This window comes from Macaca thibetana, chromosome 11 (genome assembly GCF_024542745.1).
Source record: "Macaca thibetana thibetana isolate TM-01 chromosome 11, ASM2454274v1, whole genome shotgun sequence".
NCBI classification, from domain to species: Eukaryota; Metazoa; Chordata; class Mammalia; order Primates; family Cercopithecidae; genus Macaca; species Macaca thibetana.
In genome coordinates this window covers 100,834,155-100,856,297 of record NC_065588.1, presented here as the reverse complement: position 1 = coordinate 100,856,297, position 22,143 = coordinate 100,834,155, and the positions used below count along the sequence as shown (strand labels likewise).

Below are 22,143 nucleotides of genomic sequence, written 5' to 3'. Positions count from 1 at the left end.
ACAACAGAGACGGTGAGATAGAGCCTGGTATTTTACACGAAGTGCACATGCACATTTTTTTTTTTGTTTTTTTTTTTTTTTTTTTTTTTTGAGATGGAGTCTCACTCTGTCACCCATGCTGGAGTGCAATGGCGCGATCTCAGCTCACCACAACCTCCGCCTCCCAGGTTCAAGCAATTCTCCTGCCTCAGCCTCCCAAGTAGCTGGGATTACAGGCATGTGCCACCACGCCCAGCTAATTTTGTATTTTCAGTAGAGATGGGGTTTCTGCATGTTGGTCAGGCTGGTCTCGAACTCCCAACCTCAGGTGATCCACCTGCCTCGGCCTCCCAAAGTGCTGGGATTACCGACATGAGCCACCTCGCCTAGCCCACATGCACTTTTATCTACCATGGGTGTCCTGGACCTTGACCATATATCAGCAATAAAGTACTAATAACCAACTTAGGCACAGTACTCTGCAGTTTCCAAAGAGCTTCCCTCGTCTCACCGGCTCTTGAGGGAGGCATTATTAGTCCCATGTTTAGAGGCTAAGGGCCTGACTCTGGGGAGCCTTCCTGACTTGCTCAAGAACAGCCTTGCAGCGTGGTGAGGCTGGGACTTGAACTCCAGACCTCTGACTCTCAGCACAGCCTAAAGCAGGGAACCCCTGTGGATGAAATCTGGCCATACCCATTCATTTACATATTGTCTTGGCTGCTTTCATTCACAAGGGCAAAGCTGAGTAGTTGCAACAGAGACCTAAAATATTTGCCATCTGGCCCTTTACAGAAAACGTCTGCTGACCTCTGGTCTCGAGATTAATGCACCAACTTAGTAGAGCACTTCAGACTGCTTCAGCAGGGCAAGACGGCTTTGGGGGTGCTTTGGCTCTTAATACATGGACAATCATGAACTGAACACTGAACGGGGAGTTAATTGACCCTTGGCTATTGCTGTGGCTGCTGCTGCTGCTAATATGCAATGATACACTTTTACCATGTGCTTGGCATGGACCTCAGCCTTTTATTGCATTATCTTCATTTAGTCTTCACAACAAACCTGTGAGGTAGGTACATTACCCTTACATTGGGAGATGAGGAAACTGAGGCACGGTGAGGTTAAGTAACTTGCCCAAAGTCACCCAGCTAGTGCCTGGCAGGGGTGTCTGCTCTGAATCGGCAGGCTGTATGCCCTCTCGAGGCTCGACGATCAGGTTTAGCCTTACCTGACATTTATTAAGAGCTTACTTGGCTGGGGAGAGTTATTTAATACCCTGATCTTCCTTCTCTTTGCATCTGTAAAATGGGAAGATAACTGTCTCCCCTGCCAACCTTGAGAGAATTGTGAGTTTCAATGAAGCTAGCCTATCTGCGGGTACTTTGAGAATACTGTAAGAATTACATAATCATTTCATGAAGGAAAATCTTGACAAATATAACACCATTAATTCCAAATATTTACTCCATCCTTTTTAAAAAAAATAAACGTACTGACTAAACAGTGGTAGTACCTCCTACCCATAGGAACCCATCCACAAAAGTGTGATCTGATGTAAATCTCAGGTTGAATGTGTGGTTGTCGAAGAGCTCTTATGAATATGTACAAGCATTTTGGTCGTATCGACTCGGCCTATTCCCTGCCGGTGTGTAAGCCGTGATGTGCCTGTGGGGGTCACCAGGGTTGCCGGCTTATACCTAGATTTGCCAGGCATTTTCACAGTACTTCACTCGATCCTCAAAACAATTCTGAAAAAGACAGTATCACCACCACCACCAGCAGCATTCCCATTTTCCAGACTCACCACACTGCTGCCAGACTGCTTACCTGATGTCACAGACCCGGCCTCTCCCAGGCCTCCTTTGGACCCTGGTCTTGGGAGAGGGAAGCTTAGCTCCAACTAAAAAGGGGTGTGTGCATGTTAGTTTTCTATTGCTGCTGTAACAAATCACTACAAACAAATGCTCCCATTCTGGAGGTCACAAGTCCTAAAGTCAAGGGGTTAGCAGGCTTGCGTTCCTTGTGGAGGCTCCAGGGGAAAATCTGTTCTGTGCCTTTTCCATCTTTTACAGGTCACTTACATTCCTAGGCTTGTGGCCCCTTTCCTCACATCACTCCAAGCTCTGCTTCCATCCTCACATCTCTTTTCTTGACTTTGACACTCCTGCCTCCCTTATCATCCTGATGATTATACTGGACCCATCCGGATAATCCAGGGTAATCTCTCCATCTTAAAACCCTTAACTTAAACTGCCTTTGCAAAGTCCCTTTTGCCAAATAAGAGAACATATTCTTATTGCTTGGAAAAGGGGCAAGGCATTCTGCCTACCATAGCTTGGGAAGCCGTGACTGTAGGCCTCGGGTTTGGAATGGCCCTGGGCCAATGGCAAGGACAGCACCAGAGAAAGACAGGATGTCTGCAGCTCATCGCCTTGACCGGGTTTAACAGGCCGGGCCACACATGTTCACCTTTGAAGTTGGCTTGGCTTTTATTCTCCAAACAGATCCTTTGCCTAGGCCTCGATCAAGGTGTCCCCACAAACTGGGGGCTGTGGTCTGTGAGACTCCGCAAGATCCCACTGTGTCAAGCTTGAGATCAGCAACAACGCTGCTTTTGAAAGTCTGCCCAGGCTTTGGACAACGATATTTAGCAAGTTAAATGTGAACTGAACTGATAGAGACAAGCAGGGTTTCCGAGGCTCAAGAAAGACTACACTCTGCGCTCAGTATTGGATAACAAATGGCAGCGATTTGCCATGGGTTGTTTTTGGCAAAGACTTATCTTAACAAGATACTTATCACTTCTTCCTCTCTGGTTTAGTTACACCATAATATCCTCGGGATACTATGGGGAAAGAGACTCAATTATCAATTGCAATTGACTGTCATTCTCCTAGCTCCTGGCTTTTATTTCAAGATTATCCAGGCCTGAATCCCAATCATTTTTGTTTTATTTTGTTTTGTGTTAGTGAAAAGAAAGTCACAATGTTCTATGCTCTTCTCTGATGACAACAAACAATGAACAAAACCAGCCAAGAAAATAAGCTCATTTTGCCACTTACTCAAGAAAAACGATGCTTTACTCTGGGTAATAAAAATAGATAAATAAATAAATAACTGGGGAATTTCCATTCCTTTCAATGCTTCTCATTAAGAGAAGGGCTGGCAAATTAATTTTACTGTACTGATATCTCAGAACGTCCGTTTTGAAAACAGTGCTAAATCAGCCCCTTTCTTGGTCCTGTTAAAGGCATGTTGGAAGAGAAGGCTAAGGATGAGCATGAGGTTTGGAGACTATCTTGTGGATTTCTATTTCTCATTCAATCCCTTTCCCCCATGACCGTGAATAATTGGATGTCAGCTGCTTCTGAACTCCCCTAGTATCTGCCAGTTCCTTGAAGAAGTCACACTTCTTTTCAGACTCCAGCTCATTTATCCTGGAAAATGAAGGAAAATCTATGGAGAGCTGAGACTGAGATTCTGAACTGAGATTAACTGTTCTATGGATGAGAGAAACCCAAAAGTAGCAAGCAGGAGAAAGTGCAAGGGCACCATTTGGGAGCCATTCTGTGTGGAGACAAAATACCTTTGGGGGACGTGTCTCAAGGCAGCCTTCAAGCCTCCTCATTTCCAAATGTCTCTTTAGCATGCAATTTCCCTACAAAATTCAATAAGATCTTCAAGTGGCCCCACCAGACCTGGGATGAAGGCTCCTCAGGAATGACAATTATAGAATGACAAAGCTGCTGGGCTGAGGAGTTGGCGGGGCTCACTTATTGGCTGAGGGAACGGTTTCTCCCATTCAAATTTGGTCCTTCGCAAAGATTACAAGTTCCTCCTTGTTCATGAACTTTTGGGTTGCTCTTGAAAAGTAGAAACCAGAATGTTCCATCGGCAAAACCCATGGGCTTAGCATGAGTTTAATTCTTTACCCTTAGAGAATGGGTTTGCGAGATGAATTAACCCTTTCTGAACCCGTAGCCAACCAAAACCCAATGAGTCGATGGATCGGTGTAAACAGCCTTCTCCAAAATGGGCAGCCCCCGAATAAGCAGCCCCCACCCCAGCCTCTCCCGGTGCCTGTTTGGGGCTTGCTTTCACTGACTTCGGGCTTCCTGTTAATTAGGAAAGAGACCCCGAACCATTCTGACTCGCGTCTGAACACCAATTCTTGGTTGGGGTTTAGAAGAGAACGCTCGAAACAGAACCCAGTGGAGTGGCTAAAAATAGCCCTCTCCTGACAAGAAGAATGAATCGAGAAGAAAATTACACACGGTTACTGTGCCTAGGCAGGGAAGAGCTCAGAAAAGAGACGTCTAAAAGCAGCCTCCTAACATTTGTGTGTGTGTGTGTGGAAAATTTTTTTAAAAAGTTCCAAGCACACAGAGGTCCTTCTCTGCAACTCCCCTGTTTCAAGCACAGCCTCTGGCCTGAGCAAACCCAGTCCTGGTTCAGGGATGCTCTGTCTGACTCAGGAGGGGTCTGAGTGAGTTTCTAGGAGAAGCCGACAATCCAGGAAACTGAGAGATATAGCCGGCACAGGCGCAGGTGAGCACACAGCCCACCATGCCTTGCTCCCATTTCACTGAATCCTGCCTGCTAGGATGGGGGCTTTCAGGACCCTCCACCCAGGTGTGCCTGGGACAGCCATGGGTGGTCTTCACTGTGCATTTCATTCCAGCTGACCACCCAACTGCGGGCAGGCATTGAGTCAGCCCATTTACAAGCCCTGTATACTCCTTCCACAAACCACTGGAGAGGGCGGCGGTTTCATCTTGACTTAAAGACCAGTAAATTAAGGATCAAAGGAATTCACGTCATTCATTTAATCAATGAGTTGACCCCAGTTGAGCTGGTGGAGGTGGCCTAGCCTGGTCCCATGAGCAACAAGCAAGCTCCAGAGCCGGACTGAATCACGGTTCTGCAATTCCCCAAAGAGGCTGGATGACGCTGCACGCCAATCACAAAATGCCTCTCTATGCCTCAGGTTCCTCATCTGTAAAATGGGGAATGATGTATTTGCAAAGCAGTGAAAGGTTGACTGAATGTGAGGGAGGAAAAAAGTCACTGGGCAAAAGAAGCTTCTCTTAAAAAGCACTTACTAGGACCCAAATCATGATTACAATTTTCTTTTTAAAGAAAGAATAGTGGAAAGTTTTAAAGATGAGAACATAGAAAGAAGAAAGAAAAAAAATAACTTGGCTAGGTGCGGTGGCTCACGCCAGTAATCCCAGCACTTTGGGAGGCCAAGGCAGGAGAACTACTTGATCCCAGGAGTTAAAGACCAACCTGGGCAACATAGTGAGACCCCATCTCTACCAAAAAAAGAAAACAACAACAATTAACTGGGCGTGGTGGCCCAGGCCTGCGGTCCCAGCTACTTGGGAGGCTGAAGTGGCAGGATCACTTGCACCCAGGAAGTCAAGGCTATAGTGAACCATGATCACACCACTGTACTCCAGCCTGGGCAACAGAGCAAGACCCTGCTTTAAAAAAAAAAAAAAAAGAAGAGGCGAGGCACAGTGGCTCACGCCTGTAATCCCAGCAGCACTTTGGGAGGCTGAGGCAGGCAGATCACAAGGTCAGGAGTTTGAGACCAGCCTGGCCAACGTAGTGAAAACCCATCTCTACTAAAAATACAAAAGTTAGCTGGGCGTGGTGGTGCACGCCTGTAATCCCAGCTACTCGGGAGGCTGAGGCAGGAGAATCACTTGAACCTGGGAGGTGGAGGTTGCAGTGAGCCAAGATCACACCATTGCTTACCAGCCTGGGCAATACAGTGACACTCTATTTCATGAAAAAAAAAAAAAAAAAAGGAAGGAAAAAGGAAAGAAAGAAATATGTATTTGACTTTGTACTGCCAGCCACAGTTCTAGGCACTTTACACAAATCAACTCATTTAATTTTCAAAATAATCCAGAGCTAGGTATTGTTGTTTTTCTTGTTTTTACATATAAAGAAACTGAGGCACAGAGGGATTAGAAAACTGACCCCAAATTGCTCTGCCAGTAAATATAAATTTGAAGCAAGGCAGCCTGACTGAGAACCCACAGTTTTAACTGTTACACTTTGTGGCCTTGTTAGCTGAACTTAAATAAGTTATTCCAGCTTTCCAGATGAGGAAACTGAAGATCCAAGAAGTTGAATTACTTGCCCAAAATCTCACTGCTAGTAAGTGGAAGGCGCAGGATTTGAACTCAGGATGCAGGGGTCTAAATTCCATGCTCTTCCCACAAAACTGCATTGTTTGAGATCTGCTGCACCAGGCATTTGGGGGCCGCGCAGGGGTGATGGGAGGAGGGTAAGATAACACCTAAAAATGCCCTTTGAAGGAAAAAGCTGGAGTGAAGGTGAGAGGCAGGCATGGAAAGCCTAGGTTGCCTCCTCCTTCTTTTTTCTTGACAAAAGTGAAGCAATAGTCCAATCTATGAAGAGAACTATGAATAACTCTGACCGTGGCTACCCAGGGGACTCTATCCTCTAGCCCCACAAATCCCCTGCACTCCAGGGACACTGCAGCCCAGCTGGACAGGTCTTCCTTTTGCAGGTAGCGTGGTGACCTCTATTTCTAAAAGCACTCGTTCAATGCCACATTTCTCTTCTCCCTGAGTTGAGTCATACGAAATTATGAGTATTTACTGCATCCACAGGGATCAAGAGGCTGCACCCACCTTGGGACTCCTGCTCCCTGCCACGGACCAGTACTCCACAGCTGCATAAACATGGCCTTTTATTTTCCAGGGTTTCTGGAAGCAGAAGCATGCCACCTTCCCAGAGAGGTCAGGACTTCTCTTGTGTCCCGTCTCAGCAATCCACACGGACTCTGGGACCACTCGTCCTTTGTGACCTAACCTACTTGACGGCTGCTTCTTCTAGGGGCTCCCAGGCTCTAAGAAGCCTTGTCCAGTCAATGCTTATACAAACCACCTGGGACCCTGTTAAAAATATAGTTTCCTGGCCGGGCACAGTGGCTCACACATGTAATCCCAGCATTTTGGGAGACCAAGGCAGGTGGATCAGGAGGTCAGAAGATCAAGACCATCCTGGCCAACATGGTGAAACCCCGCCTCTACTAAAACTACAAAAATTAGCTGGGCATGGTGGTGCGCACCTGTAGTCCCTGCTACTCAGGAGGCTGAGGTAGGAGAATCGCTTGAACCCAGGAGGCAGAGTTGCAGTGAGCCGAGATCACACCACTGCACTCCAGCCTGGGTGACAGAGCAAGACTCTGTTTCAAAAAAAAAAAAACTTTGGTGGGCTGGGTTGGGGGCCAGTTCTGCACTTCTAATAAGCTCCCACGTGTGTCAATGCTGCTGGTCTCTGCATCTGTCTTTGAACAGGAAAAACCTAGAGAAGTGGTTCTCAAACTTGGTTGTTCACTGGAATCTCCTGAGGGTTTACAGAAAATACCGATGGGGTGGCCTGAGCATTGCGATTTTTTAAATTTCCTTTTTTGCTTCTAAAGTGCAGCCAAAGCTGTGAACCCCTGCACTAAAAGATGGTGTTTCTTTTAGAGATAGTGGATTTCCAAGATGATGAAAGATGAGCCAGCGGCATCGTCCAAGTGATCTTAGTCTCCACCTGCTCATTTGCTCCCAGGGACCATTTGCTCCTCTCTGCCTTTGTGCCTGAGTAACAATAACAACAAAAAATAGCAAACAGCCTTTGCTTGGTGCCAGACACCTTTCTGAGCACTTCACATGTCTGGATTCATCAAATTCTCACAAAAGAGAATGAGGTAGGGGCTATTGTTTTTTTTTTTTTTTGAGACAGAGTATTGCTCTGTCACCCAGGCTGGAGTGCAGTGGTGCGATCTTGGCTCACTGCTGCCTCCACCTCCCAGGTTCAAGCGATTCTCCTGCTTCTGCCTGTTGAGTAGCTGGGATCACAGGTGCCCACCACCATGACTGGCTAATTTTTGTATTTTTGGCAAAGACGGGGTTTCACCATGTTGGCCAGATCGGTGTTGAACTCCTGACCTCAAGTGATCCAGCCGCCTCAGCCTCCTCCCGAAGTGCTGGGATTACAGGCATGAGCCACCGAACCCAGCCAATTCTCATTTTACAAGTGAGACAAGTGAGGCACAGAGCTGGTAAGAAGCTCTCCTATGTCACACAGCCGGCAGGCGCTGGCACTGGGATTTCAGCCCACGTGGGGCTAGTTCTAGAGCCTGTGCTCTTGACTACTTCTAGGCTGTGTGGCCTCAGATATTCATCTTTCTCTCAGAGCTTTTCTCCAAACACTGGATGGGACAAGAGGCAGGAATCCAGGCAAGCACTGAGCTTGCCGAGTTCTCAAGAGCCAAGCTCTGCCTTGGCAGGATGTCTGTTATATCCGTGGATATATCCGTGGGTATTCCGTGAGAAACATGCTGGAGACAAAACAGATGGCCAGAGCGATTTCTCCAATACTCAATGTGACTGCCAGAGCTGTGTATTTGCCATTTTGTGGCTTCAAGTCCCTGATTTAAGATGAAGACGGAGGAATGTTGCAAGAGGCCATTTTAGGCAGCACTGGAGTCGGCCTGGGTGTCATACCCCTGTGGCACATTCCAAGGCCAGCCAGCTTCCTTCTAGGGCTGCCCAATGTCTGCTATGGCCTGCGGCAAGCCCAACCTGTCAGTGTCTCCCAGTGTGGTAATGCAGACATTGAACGGCAGAGGATATGGGGGCTGTTGACTTTTCTAGAAGTCTGGAGCTACAATGGAACTCAGTTTTCATGCATCTTTGGCCTGCTTATCCTCTGCATCCAAGCAGAGGGGCGTGGATGGAGAATGCCTACCCAGGAGGGACAAAGCTGCAGCCCCTCCAGTCAGTGCCTCTTCTCCCTTCTCCCCTCTCCCATCTCCCCTCTCACCTTGGCCAGATTTTAACTGTGCAAGGGAGGGTGGAGCCACTTGCTCTTCTGCGTGCCACCTTCCTGTGTCTTTGCTCCATCGGGATGACCAAGGCTCTACACACACACACGTACACACACACACACATGCACGCATACACATACATACAAGCATGCATGCACACACACACGCACACCCACACACACACATGCACATGCCTAGTCTGGGTCCATCTCTATACTCCTCCAATATCATGTATTAAACTCATATAGGGCATCATTTTATAATTTTTTTAATTTAAAAAAAATCCACCCAGGATGGAGAGTGATAGCACAATCACAGCTCACTGTTGCCGCAAATTCCTGGGCTCAGGGGATCCTCTGGGCTCAGCCTCACGAGTCAGCTGGGACGACTGGCGCACCAACACCAGGCCCAGCTAATTTTTAAATTTTTTATAGAGACAGGGTCTCGCCATCTGGCCCAGGCTGGTCTCAAACTCCTGGGCTCAAGTCATCCTCCCACCTCGGACTCCCAAAGTGTAGGGAGTACAGGCATGAGCCACTACGTCTGGCCAGGACCTCACTCTATCGTGGTCAGTCAGTTTACTGGCTTGATACCCCTATTAGAGCACAAACTTCCCCAGACTTATTGAGGTTAATTTGGCAAATAAAAATTACATATATTCATGGTATACAACATGATGCTTACATAGAGAGATAGATAGCAAAAATGATGACCACCATCAAGCTAAGTAACATATCTATCACCTCACATAGTTATCATTTTTCGTGTGGTCAGAATATTTAAGATCTGCTTTCCTAGCAGATTTCAAGTCTACAATACATTATTATTAACCATAGTCACCCAGCTGTGCATTAGCTCTCCAGAATTTATTCATTCTGTCTAATGAAACTTTGTACCCTTTGACCAACATCTCCCTGTTTCCCCCACCTCTGGTAACCACTCTGCTCTTTGCTTCTACCAGTTCAACCTTTTTGGATTCTACATATAAGTAAGCTCATGTGGTATTTGTCTTTCTGTGCCTGGCTTATTTCACTTAGCATACTGTCCCTGTATTAGTCCGTTTGTGCACTGCTTTAAAGAACTACCTGAGACTGAGTAATTTACTTAGAAAAGAGGTTTCACTGGTTCCACAGGATGTAGAGGAAGCATGGTTGGGGAAACCTGAGGAAAGTTACAATCATAGCAGAAGGCAAAGGGGAAGCAGGCACATCTTACACGGCCAGAGCAGGAGGAAGAGAGAGAAGGAGGAGGTGCTACACACTTTCCAACAACCAGTTCCCATGAGAACTCACTCACTATCATGAGAACAGCAAGCGGGAAATCCACCCCACGATCCAATCTCCTCCCACCAGGTCCCTCTTCCAACACTGGGGGCTACAATTCGACATGAGATCAGGGGGCAGGGGTGACACAAATCCAAACCATATCAGTCCCCCAGGTTCACCCATGGTGTCACCAAGGGCTGAACATTTCCCTCTTTTTTAAGGCTAAATAACATTCCATTTATATATATATATATCTCTATCTATCTATCTGTATCTATCTATCTATCTATCTATCTATCTATCTATCTATCTATCTATCTATCTATCTATCTATGTATATCTCACTCACATTTTCTTTATCCATTCATCCACTGATAGACATTTAGGTTGATTCTGTATCTTTTTTTTTCCTTTTTGAGATAGGGTCTCCCCAGGCTGGGGAGCAGTGGCATGATCATGGCTTACTGCAGCCTCGACCTGACCTCCCTCAGTCTCTCGGGTACCTGGGGCTATAGGCACGCACCACCATACCTGGCTAATTTTATTATATTTTTTGTAGAGACAGGGTTTTGCCCTGTTGCCCAGGCTGGTCTCAAAGTCCTGGGCCTCAAGCAATCTGCCTGCCTCGGCCTCCCAAAGTGCTGGGATTACAGGCATGAGCCACCACGCCCGGCCTGATTCCGTATCTTACCGTTGTGAACAATGCTGCAACTCTGCTACAGTGAGAGGGCTGGTGTCTGTTTCAGACGCTGCTTGCACTTCCTTTGGGCATATACTCAGAAGTGGGATTGCTGGATCATATGGTAGTTCTGTTTTTAATTTCTTGGAGACCCTCCATACTGTTTTCCATAATGGCTGTACCAATTTACATTCCCACCAACAGTGCACAGGAGTTCCCTCTTCACATCCCTGCCAACCCTGATCCTTTATCTTTGATAATAGAAGGACTTTTATCTCGAAATCTCAAAAGCCCTAGCATCTAGCAGAACGCGATACACACAGTAAGCACTATGGATTGAATTGTGTTCCCCCCAAAATTCGTATGTTGAAGTTCTCACCCCAGTACCTTCAAACATTACCTTATTTGGAAATAGGGTCATTGCAGATGCAGTCAGCTGAGATGAGGTCATACTAGAGTCAGCGGGCCCCTACTCCAATATGATGGATGTTCTTAGAACAAGGGGAAATGTGGACACAAAGCCAGGCACCCACACAGGGGCAGCAGCATGTGAAGATGAAGGCAGCAATCAGAGCAAGGAAGCCAAAGATCACCCCCAAACCAGGAGGCTAACAGACGGGCCTGGAACAGGCCCTTCTTCATGGCCCTCAGAAGGAACCAATCCTGCTGGTGCCTTGATCTCTGTCTTCCAGCCTCTAAAACTGTGAGACGATACATTTCTATTGTCTAAGCCACCCAGTCTGTGGTATGTTGTTACAGCAACCCCAGCAAACTACTACAGTGAATATGCAATCAGTGAGGGAGGCAGGGTGGGGTGTGAGGGAACTCCAGTTCCATTTCACGCAGTGCGTATTTGCTGCATGCCACACACTATAGAAGAAGGAGGAAAGGAGGTAGGAGTGGAAGGAATTGAGAAACAGGGCTGAGTGTGGGCTAAGCAGCGAGGGAGGGTAGAGTCTGGGCTTAAGCAGTCCGCTAATCCCTTCCTAGTCCCGTGACTTGCTTTCCCCAGTTCCTTCATGCAACCAATCCCCTGCTCCTATTCTCTCCAACCACCTCACACCTGTCGCACACTAGTCACATAACGTCTTGTGAAATCAAAGTGGAGATATAATGACTGATACGTTTCAAAGCGTTAGCCCTTCCACGACACTCACACTTACACTTTCCAGCAGGAACTTCTGGGGGAAACATCGGGCATCGGCATGAAGCGGAGACTTGGGACAAACACGCCATACTCTTCACTGGGTCCCAGGAAACCACCCACCCTGATGTTCGGCCACCTCTGCACCTCTAGGGCAGTGAAGCCCTGGTCACCTCCCCATGCTGAACTCATAGGAGGCACAGGAGCAAGTGGCTTCATTCATTGCCCAAACATTTACTGGGTACCTTTTCTAGGGCTGGCCCATAGTAGCTACTGGACACTCCAAGATGAGTAAGAAAGACATAGCTCCTTCCCTCAAGGGGCGCAAAGACTGGTGGAATCATTTTAAATGAGCGAGATTAGTGTCCTAACATGGGCAGGACGTAGGGATAACGGGGCATTTTACAGAGCAGCACTGTCCAAGACAGCAGTCACGAGCCACATGCAGCCCTGAGCACTCGATGTACTGCCTGTCCCAGTTGAGATGTGCTGTGGGTGTCAAACACACATCAGATTTCAAAGACTTAGTATGAAAACACAAACATAAAATATACTAATACTTTTTTATTGACTAAATACGGAAATAATCATTTTAGGTATGCTGGGTTAAATTTTAAATATTATTAAACTTAATTTCAGCTGTTTTCTTTTTCCTTTCCAAATGTGGCTACCAAAAATTTTCAAATGACATACGTGGCTTATATTATATTGCTAGTGGGCAGCATCATTCGAGAAGGACATTTCACCTGAGCTTGGAGAGGAAAAAAATCAGAGCTTCCTGGAGGAGGTTTCTTGCATGCAAATAAAAAAATCAACATTGACTGGGCATCTTGCCATGTGCCTGGGATTCTATATATTTTCTAATTTTATCCTTAATAACTGAACTACAAGCATTTTATTCCTGTTTTACAAACAAGGACTCCAGTGCTCAAAAAGGTTCAGCCATGTGCCTCGGATCTCAGAGTAACTAGTGTGAAGACGGGGTGGAAACTCCCCTGAGATCTGCATGGTCCAGCAGACCCACAGACTCCACTGGGAAAGGAAGATGCATGCTACCACTGCCCCCTCACCCCCGACGTCTCTCCTACGGGCAGTTTCAGAACAAGCCAGGGCTTTGTTTCAGTTCTATCCATTCTGACAAGGTTAAAATCCAATTGGCTGAGAAGCTACTTGAGTTGTGTCATTTACAGAAAAATCGAATTATGTGGAGGCCTCTTATAATTGAGGGTAATTCAGGAAATAACTCTCTGAAAATGGCAGCTACTACAGCTGTGTTACCATTTGGAAATCGCCGAGGTCATTTTGTCACTTGAATGCCCTTCTCCAGTTTAGATATGTCAGATTATATTCATACAGACTGACACAGAAAAACTCCATTAGGGCATTGAGCTTACTATCCAGATTTGAATATATTGGATCAAATTAGGCTTGTTCCTGAAACTTCTGTTTCTGAAGCAGAACAACTGCCTATAAAGAAAGCTTGAGTTAAATGTGGACTAATCAATGAGATCAATGCTTTCACATGAACACAACCCGGAGATGAGGTCTTATTTAACAACCATTACTGAGTACCTAACTAGGCATTGGGAGTATAACAGACATGCCCACGGGAGACTTTTAAAATATGAAAGCTGCATCTGCACATTTTATAGAATATAGGTTGTGTGAATATATATGTAACACATACCACACACACACACACACACACACACACACGGAGGCACTCATGGCTTTATAAATCAGTGCATCAAGCTTGCTGATCAACACAGACTCTGCTAGAAACAAATAAATCAAAATTGTTAGGAAGTACTCACAATGAAGACAGCTAGTAGCTTCCAGGTAAGAGGGAATCATCCATCTTATTATTGTTCAACAAAACTCCAAATGTGCATGTGCAAAATGTCTGAGTCTACATTACAGAGCACAGCAAGGGCCCAGACCCCCTAAGAAAATTCTCAGGTTACCTAACTCCATTCTGACAATGAATGGCTACTGATTAACACCAACTCTGACCTTGGCACTGTCCTAGGTGCTTTTTATATAGAATTCTGAATCTCACAAACCGACAAGACTGGTTATCAAGCTCTGATTTTACAGATAAAGAAACCAAGGCTTGAACAAGGTAAGTAAGTGACTGTCCCAGCTCATACAGCTGGGCTGGGACTCCCTAGTTCCTTCAGGCATCCAATCCTTTCCTCTGACCCAAATTGTGTCTGACTGTCATGTCCCCTGACTTGACTGGAAATCTTTCCTGGCTTGACTGGAAATCTGACCAGTGAAGCTTCCCTGGTTCAAGAATAATGAATCCACTAGCCACAGTGAAAGAGGTAGTTCACTGTCCGTGGTTTTTTTGCAATGGGCCTCGCTAGTCTATTGTAATTTGCAATTAATAATGAAGCATTCTCCCAAGTGGTGTGTGTAAGATCAGGTTAATGTAATATTTCATCTTTGCCAGCCAGCTGCCAGGCTGGCAGTAAGCATTATCTTTGCATAAAGAGTCAGTCTACAACCAAATCAATTAATCCCTCTTTGGCTGGTAGACAGCTGCTGAGTCAAAGAAGATAATTAGACCAACTCGTCATTTACCAGGTGGTTGGTAATGAAGGGATTAATTGACCAGAGTTGGGGACAGTACAACGTCTGCCTTTCATGCCTTCCCCAGCATATGTGACCGCTCAGCTTCGTTCTTCCTGAATAGCATTCAAAAGGCAGAGGGCCCTTCTCCTTCCATGCTCATTTCTATGATTGTAACTGATCCTTCAGAAATGTTCATCTGACGCCTGGCCTGGAGCAAGTCTGGGTTCTCCTTCTTACTGGCTCAAGACAAAAGTGGCCCAAGGGTCTGTTTCACAGGGCTCCTCCCAATACTTTGGCTGAAGACTTGGCATCTCGGATTGGCCCACATGCTGCTGGCTGGGTGTCCAGCACTGTAGGCATCGGACCCACAAACCTGCAAATGGAGTAGATGAAGGACAATGATCTCTGTGTCCTAGTGGAAAACACAGACACAGAGCATCCATACAGAAAGAGAGTAGAAACTATGTAGAGTGAACGACCTCAGCATATATGCTTTGAGTTGCTTTTCACATGACGGGTTATGTCCTGCGTTGCGACTATCTGGGGTTGGTGTCATGTGGGTGGTAAAAAGAGTTTACCAAGAGAACTGTAGGTAAAGAAAGGCAGATTTATCAGAGAAAGTATGAAAACACATTGCAAGGGAGCAATGGGCAGGTCAGCAAGAGAGGAACTGACTGCAAGTGGACAAAGGCTTGCTGGGGATTTTACAGGATGGTGCTTGTGCTGTGTGCTGAAGAGGGCTTTGCGCAGTACTGATAGCGCCAAGGTTTTAGTGAACTAACTTGCATTTTTCTATCAGCCGAGGGTCTGGTGATAGGTTGGTGTAGGAAGATGGCGAATTATTCGCACAGGAGGACTATGTGTCCTGGAACACGAAGACAGGCAGACGTACGGCTTATCTGCTTTCTCTTTTTGTTTTCCCTTGGTCCTGCCAGCCTGCTTCTCCCTCCCTAACTTTGCAAGTTATAGGTTATATTAGAATCAAAGACTTTTAGGACCAGGGGGTAGGGGGTGCTTAAAGACCTTCCAACTCAGGGCTTCCGAACCCTGGCTACCCATAAGAATCACTTAGGGAGCTTTGAAATATATCAACACCCCAGCCCTAACCCAGACCAATAAAATCAGAATCGCCAGGGGTGAAGCCTGGGCACTGGTCATTTTCCAAAAGCTTCCAGAATGGTCCTCACCACAGGCTTGAGAATCACTGATCCAGTCTAACCCCTTCATTTTATAGATGACAATGCTGAGGCCTGGAAGGGGACATTACCTGCCCTGGAGAAGCCCCACAGTTAGCAAGTGGCCGAGTCAAAAGGAGAAGCTAGGTCACAAGATGCATGCCAGTTTTTGTGGGCCCCTCATGACTACCAACCCTGCCAATAGGTAAAGACCAGGTGGATTGGAAATGAACGGCAGACATGACCCAATCCACATGCTACCAACCTGCCACTCCTGCTCCCTCTCCAATCAGCCCCTGGCATCACCTTCACTCCAGCCACAAACCCCTCCCAGTTCTCTGAATGCGCCATGGACTCTCTCCCTGTGGCCCTGCTGATGTTCCCCACCCTGTGATGCTGTCTCACTTCTTTACCATGGGGAAGTCTGCTGTGTCTTCAGAGACTGGACTCAAATCCTGCAGAAAGGCCCCCACTGTGCACCGTCCCTCAGAGGCTAAGCACTCACTCCCGATTCTCTCATAACTTTGCAAAAAGCTTCTATTATATACCGCTTATCAGGTTACATGATTGAGGTGCCTCTCCCCCCACTACAAATGTCCATTGAAGGAACAAATTTTGGCAGGCATTGCTGAAAAAGCTATTTAGGTTGGGGCTAAGAGAGTCCCCCACAACTGCCCCAACAACTTTTGGACTATTACAAGCTTTTATCAATCTAAAACATTCAACGAAATCAACGAGCCCAGCTTCCAAATGTCACCAAGATGCTCTATCCCATGGCAGAATTCTCGGGGGTGACTCCTGCTCTGCCAGCTCCAGCCAGGAGACAAAGGCCTGTCCTTCACTGGGCTATATATCAGATTCAGTACGCAAAAAAGAAATCTGCAATTTTTATTTATTTTATTTTATTTTATTTTATTTTTGAGACAGTCTCACCCTATTACCCAGGCTGGGGTATACAGGCACGATCTCAGCTCACTGCAACCTCTGCCTCCCAGGTTTTCCTGTCTCAGCCTTCTGAGTAGCTGAGATTATAGGCACAAGCTGCCATGCCCGGCTAATTTTTGTATTTTTAGTAGAGAAGAGGTTTCACTATGTTGCCCAGGCTGGTTTAGAACTCCTGATCTCAGGTGATCTGCTCACCTTAGCCTCCCAAAGTGCTGGATTACAGGCATGAACCACTGTGCCCGGCCCGCAATTGTTGACGGCTATTGTGCATTCCATGCCATTCCAGAAGTCCTGGCACCTGCTTTTGTAAATTTTGCAGCTGGTCCTGAGCACACCTCAGGTCTCGGCTTGAGTCACTGGGAAAGAGAACCTCAAGGAAGCATTTTTTCACCCGGAAAAAATAAAGCACTAGCCTCTCCTCATCCTGCAACCTAGCCAGGCTACATTGGCCTGGCTCGCTCATTCAGGAGCTGCGTGATTGGCACATTGCTCAACCGTCTGAGCCTCAGTTAATTTACCTAAAAGATGGGGTTACTGGAGACCTTCCTCTACGGGTTCTTGTAAAGATTCCATGAGACGTGTGTGACAAATATGTAGAATGGTCACTGCATGTATTATACATTTAGTAAATAGTAATTTATCTTCCTTTTTCTCTCTCATCCTTCTTTCCTTCTGACCTTCCTTCTCCCTCCCTCTCTCCTCCTCCCCATCCTGCTTCCTGGAGTCTAACTGATGGAGAAATAAGTTTACTTTAGCACCCTGAAGACTTGATCAATAAAGAGTCACCATGTAACAGAGATTTCAGTGGGGGCCTCCAAGATCTTGTCATTCTCAGTTTTCCTGGAGTCTTTCCCCCACTCCCAAACCCCGCCCCGTAAAGAGTTCCCCAGAATTCCTCTAAATTCCTTGAACACTGTTTGATCCTCGGAGACCCCTCGAACAATTGGATCTGCTGTGCCCTGTGCAAACCTCCTAGACTCAGTGCTTACAAATTCACGGTCAGCCCTGTGCTATGTGTGTCCCTCCCCTTGGAACATGGTAATCACAGAGCAAGTGTAAATGCTAAAGAAAGAACCAAGCAGGGCAGGGCTGAACCACATGAGTGACGTTGTGAAGATTTCAGGGAACCCACGAGAGGACCAGGACGTGGGCGAGGCAGAAGGACAAGCTGTCTCGCCCTAGCTGGCATTTAGGGGAAATTAGGCCCTATTAATGGCTGACAATGCAGCTCTGCCCTGTGCCTCTGAACTGAGCCAGAGAGGTCAGCAGATGGGCTCGGCCCACAAATATGCAGTTGACACCTCCTGAACTTTCGGTGACTTGATTCCAGCTGATCTGATCGGCAATTACATTTTATTTTGGGGCCAAGGAAACAGCAGAGAACCAGGAAAATTATAAGACATCAGAGTACAGTTTTTCTAAGAATATCAACTCCAAACTTTTCTTAACCAATTGTTGTTTTATTGGTTAGGGGTTTGCAGGGCACTAAAATAAGGAAATCTTGGACACTAAAATAAAGAACTTGGTACACTAAAATCAGATTATAGCCAATTTCCCAATATTATAGCCAATTTTCCCAGATTATAGCCAAAATTTCCCAATTTTCCCAACCCTTTGTCCAGTGAAAATCTGGGTTCGATTTTTTTTTTTTGGAGAGGGGATGGGGTAACTCCCACCAAGAGAACTTTGCTGGTAACAGCAAGTACAGCATAGAGGTAAAGAAATTTGGATTTATAGTTTGCTTTTGGGTTGAATTTCACTCTGTTTCTTACTACTTATTTGGCCTTGGATAAGCTGTATGAAGTTAGTGGCCTCAGTTCCCTCATCCATAAAATGGGGATATAAAACCTAGCTTGGGGCTTATTATTACAAGGATTAGATAAGATGTTTATAAGCATCTAGATAGTATCTGGCCTATGGTACTGATAATAGAGTAACTAAGATGACATCTTCTTGCCATAATGTTGGTTTCTTATCACCTAAAATAAACAGTTCCTGTTTTCACCATTATATATCAAGCCCAAATAAGCAGTCAGTACAAAAAACGGAAACGCCAGCTCGGGGAGCAGTTTGGTTTCTAGCAACTAGAGGGTTTGTCATCTGCCTCAGTGATAACATCATTCCGGGCTCAGCAGCTTCAACAGCTTGGCTGGTAGGGAAATACAAGAAACTGCCACAGAGCCCAATCAGGTGCAAAGTTTGTAAATGGCTCATGGACACAAAACCAACTCAATAGAAGCTCTCGCTCCCTTCTCTCCTCAACTCCCTGGCCCAAATGATCACCAAGACAGTTTCTCTGAAAAGTGCCACTTACTGAACTTGCGTGGGATGGAACATAATTGCAGCTTGTAAAGGAAACCAGCCTAAGAAAAAACATCCCGAGGAAACGAGGTGATTTTCCTGCAGCTACATTTCCCTGGTTGCTGGCTAATGGGGCCAGACAACTTGCCCAAGACGTCCTTAAGGGAGGACGGTGACTCACCCACCTACGCCCTCCCCAATGCCTCCCGGAGCTGCTCTCCAGCCCTAGCTTCCCTCCTAAGTACCAGGCTACTGCTCAATATGCCTGTTATCCAGACAATGCTCAGAACACTACCGGAAGGAAGAGCGGGCCTCTACCCAGGACGGGCATCTCTCCTCTGACTGGTTTACAATGGGACCAAGCAGGGTCTGCCTTGCCAGTCAACTCATTCCCCTCAACCCTGAGCCCAGAGTTACCAGCCACAAAAGGCTAAGCACACACCCTCTCCACCCTTTTGTGCCCAGCGCCTAGTGCTAAGCTGCTAAGCTACTAAGCTATATGTTCCTAGGCACATGTAACAGCACATGAAGAAATGAATGAGAAAAAGGAGTGAATCAACCCCTGAAGGCACAAACTCTACAGGAAGCTCCAAGCCAGACACATCACTACATGCAACACTGCAAGGCAGGTATTATTCATGCCACATTATAAATCAAAGAAAGAAATCTCAGAGAGGTTAAGAAAACACCCCACAGTCATATAGCTAAGAAATGATGAAATTAGGCTTTGAACCCTAGGTCTCACTCCTAAGTCAAGGCTTCTGATATGGAAGCCATCCTCTGGACCACAAAAATGACAAATCATACCGACAGAGCCCCTGACACATCAGAATTATTTCATCCTCCCAACATTCCGGGGAGAGCTTTAGGTAGGAAAACTGACCTCTAAAGAGAACTCATCATATATTCAGGGTTGCACAATTAGTTAGAGATGAAGTCAGGATTTGAACCTGGACTTTCATGTTTTGAATCACAAGTATTTGAGAGCCCTGTGTTAGGTACTGGGGAGCCAACAGTGAATAGGACAGACGCAGTCCATGAACCTTCCATCCACAGGGGCGGTGACTTCAGAAATAGCTTTTCCCATGACACCATATGTTACCCATAAAATTTGCAGCAGTGTTTCAGCAGTTTTGTATTGAAGGAGAAAATGCTCTGAGAACAGAGGATATCAACAAAAAGATGGGAATGGTTTGCATCTGAGGAGCCTGTGTTGTTTTCAACACGGGTTACCAGAAATCCCATCCTTTGTTGAAACACAGTTCTGCCTCTTCCTTAGGACAGAATGTGTGTGGACAGGCTGGGAGACCTGCCTATCATATGCAGAGTTTTTGGGGCACCAAAGGGAACCCAACTATCAAATTCCCCACTGAGTCACCACAGAACCCAGTACAGCAAGCCTCAGGCAATACTGATGTGGCAATTAATGGACTAATCTGGCCAAGTCACACCTCAAGACAGGGCATGAGTTAACCTAATTAGGCCACCCATGATGCATAAACTCAGGAGTCTATTTTTCCAGAAGGGAGTGGAGGTGAGAGATTGGGAAGGGTGGTAGGGGGCACCAGGTAGTTCTCGAGTGCATCCCTTTGCAAGAGTTCTAAAAATCGACACCTTTGAGGCCCATGCATTATCTTCTTCCACCAGGTACCTTGGTCCAAAGAAGTATTAAATTTAGTCAGAGACTGTAGCCAAAGCAGTACATTTTTCCCTCTTTCTCTACAGCTATCGAATGTCCACTGATGCTGCTGCTAGTTGTTCACTCACCAGTTCTGGGCATCAAGTGCTAATTAATGTTCCTACGAAAGGATCAGTCCCAGAGTCTCCACATCAGGACCCACACACGCCACTGAGGCTGTTGCCATGGCAACCAGGCCTCCTAACTTTGCACTAGCTTTCCACAGAAGACACTTTTCCTTGGTTGGATTTTTTTTTGCTCAAAGAGGAGCTCTTTTCATAATTGATGGCACAGAGGCCACGTTTGCTACCTCATTAAACTAACAAGTTAGATTTACTGAGGCAGTCACTTAGCAAAAGGCCCCTGCTCACAAGGGAGTTTGCCAAACTGGCACAGTGAGGTGGGGCATCACTGGGCTTTAATATGTGGGATGTGGGAGTGGGTGTCAATGTGCAACTCTTCCTTTGGGGATACCAACGAGAAGACTGCACAGCCTCACAGGCCCTTTAATTTCCGAGTCCCATTGCTCGGACTTAAGACTGTATTCATCTCAGGAGTTCAAACCCTGGGCAGGTCTGAACACTTAGCACTGAGCCTAGGCATTTCTTTAATTCTAAACATCCCCTGCTAGAAATTTTCAGAGATGCTACATAGAACAAGGGTGACGAAGAAAGCAACCACTGAAGGTAAAATGCTGGGCTGTGAAAGGAAGTTTTAAATCCCCCAAAGACCATAATTTTGGAGTTTTTAGTATCCATCCCCACCAAAAAAAAAAAAAAAAAAAAAAAAAAGTTCACATGCTGACAGAGTACTTGAAGCTTACCTGGATTGGGTTGTAGAGTTCCTGCAGGGGGCTTCGGGACCCCTTCCGGCAGCAGATGTCCACACCAAAGGGATTCCTCCGCATGACTGAGGAAAGAAAGTGAAGGCTCATCAGAAATGAGCAATAAAGATTTGTTGTCTGACAAAGAAAAAGGCACAGAGGAGGGAAGAAGAAACAGGCAGGAAAGAAAGAGAAAACCAGCTTCTAGCAAAGGAAGATTTCCACGCTGTCCCTTCTCCAACAGCACAGCTGCTGTCTGTCTTCCCAACATTCAGGCATCTCCACATCCAGAAGGATCTAAATCATGCTAAAAAGTCTCCCCAGCAAGTGTTTTAAGAAAACAAGACAGGCATCTAAAACTCATTGAAATGAAACCACTTACAAAAGATAACATAATGGCTGCTTCAAAGACAGCAAGTTCTACCCAGCACCAGGCTTGGTAACACATTTTAAGATTCCACAGACTTCTCCAGCAACAGTCAATGACCTTTTATTCCTAGTCCCTGGAAGCTGGGCTTCTGAGAACGGGCAGGTCCTTCCCCAGGAGGCTCCTCCCACTGGATAGCTGTCAGAGGCCCAGCCTCCCCAAAGCCTCTCCTAAATTATGTTATTTTTAGTGAAAATATCAGCATGAAGCAGAAAAGACAAGAGTTTATGGGTCCAGACAGAGATGGTACTTACAATTAATAAAAGAGGAGGAATTAAGTGAACTCCTCA

The 22,143-nt window shown here is 46.2% G+C and overlaps 2 protein-coding genes across 5 annotated transcripts in view; one reads left to right on the top strand and one right to left on the bottom strand.

Moving 5' to 3' along the window:
• The window catches only part of LOC126930917 (protein BRAWNIN), a 732,366-nt gene that overhangs the window by 45,963 nt on the left and 664,260 nt on the right, over positions 1–22,143 (top strand). The gene's annotated exons all lie outside the window — the stretch shown is intronic.
• Positions 1–22,143, bottom strand: part of CHST11 (carbohydrate sulfotransferase 11) — a 310,494-nt gene that overhangs the window by 141,089 nt on the left and 147,262 nt on the right. For both annotated transcript variants that reach the window (XM_050748486.1, XM_050748487.1), the window contains exon 2: positions 21,427–21,512. In XM_050748486.1, coding sequence (XP_050604443.1) covers positions 21,427–21,512 — 86 coding nt within the window. The remainder of the gene's footprint in view (positions 1–21,426; positions 21,513–22,143) is intronic.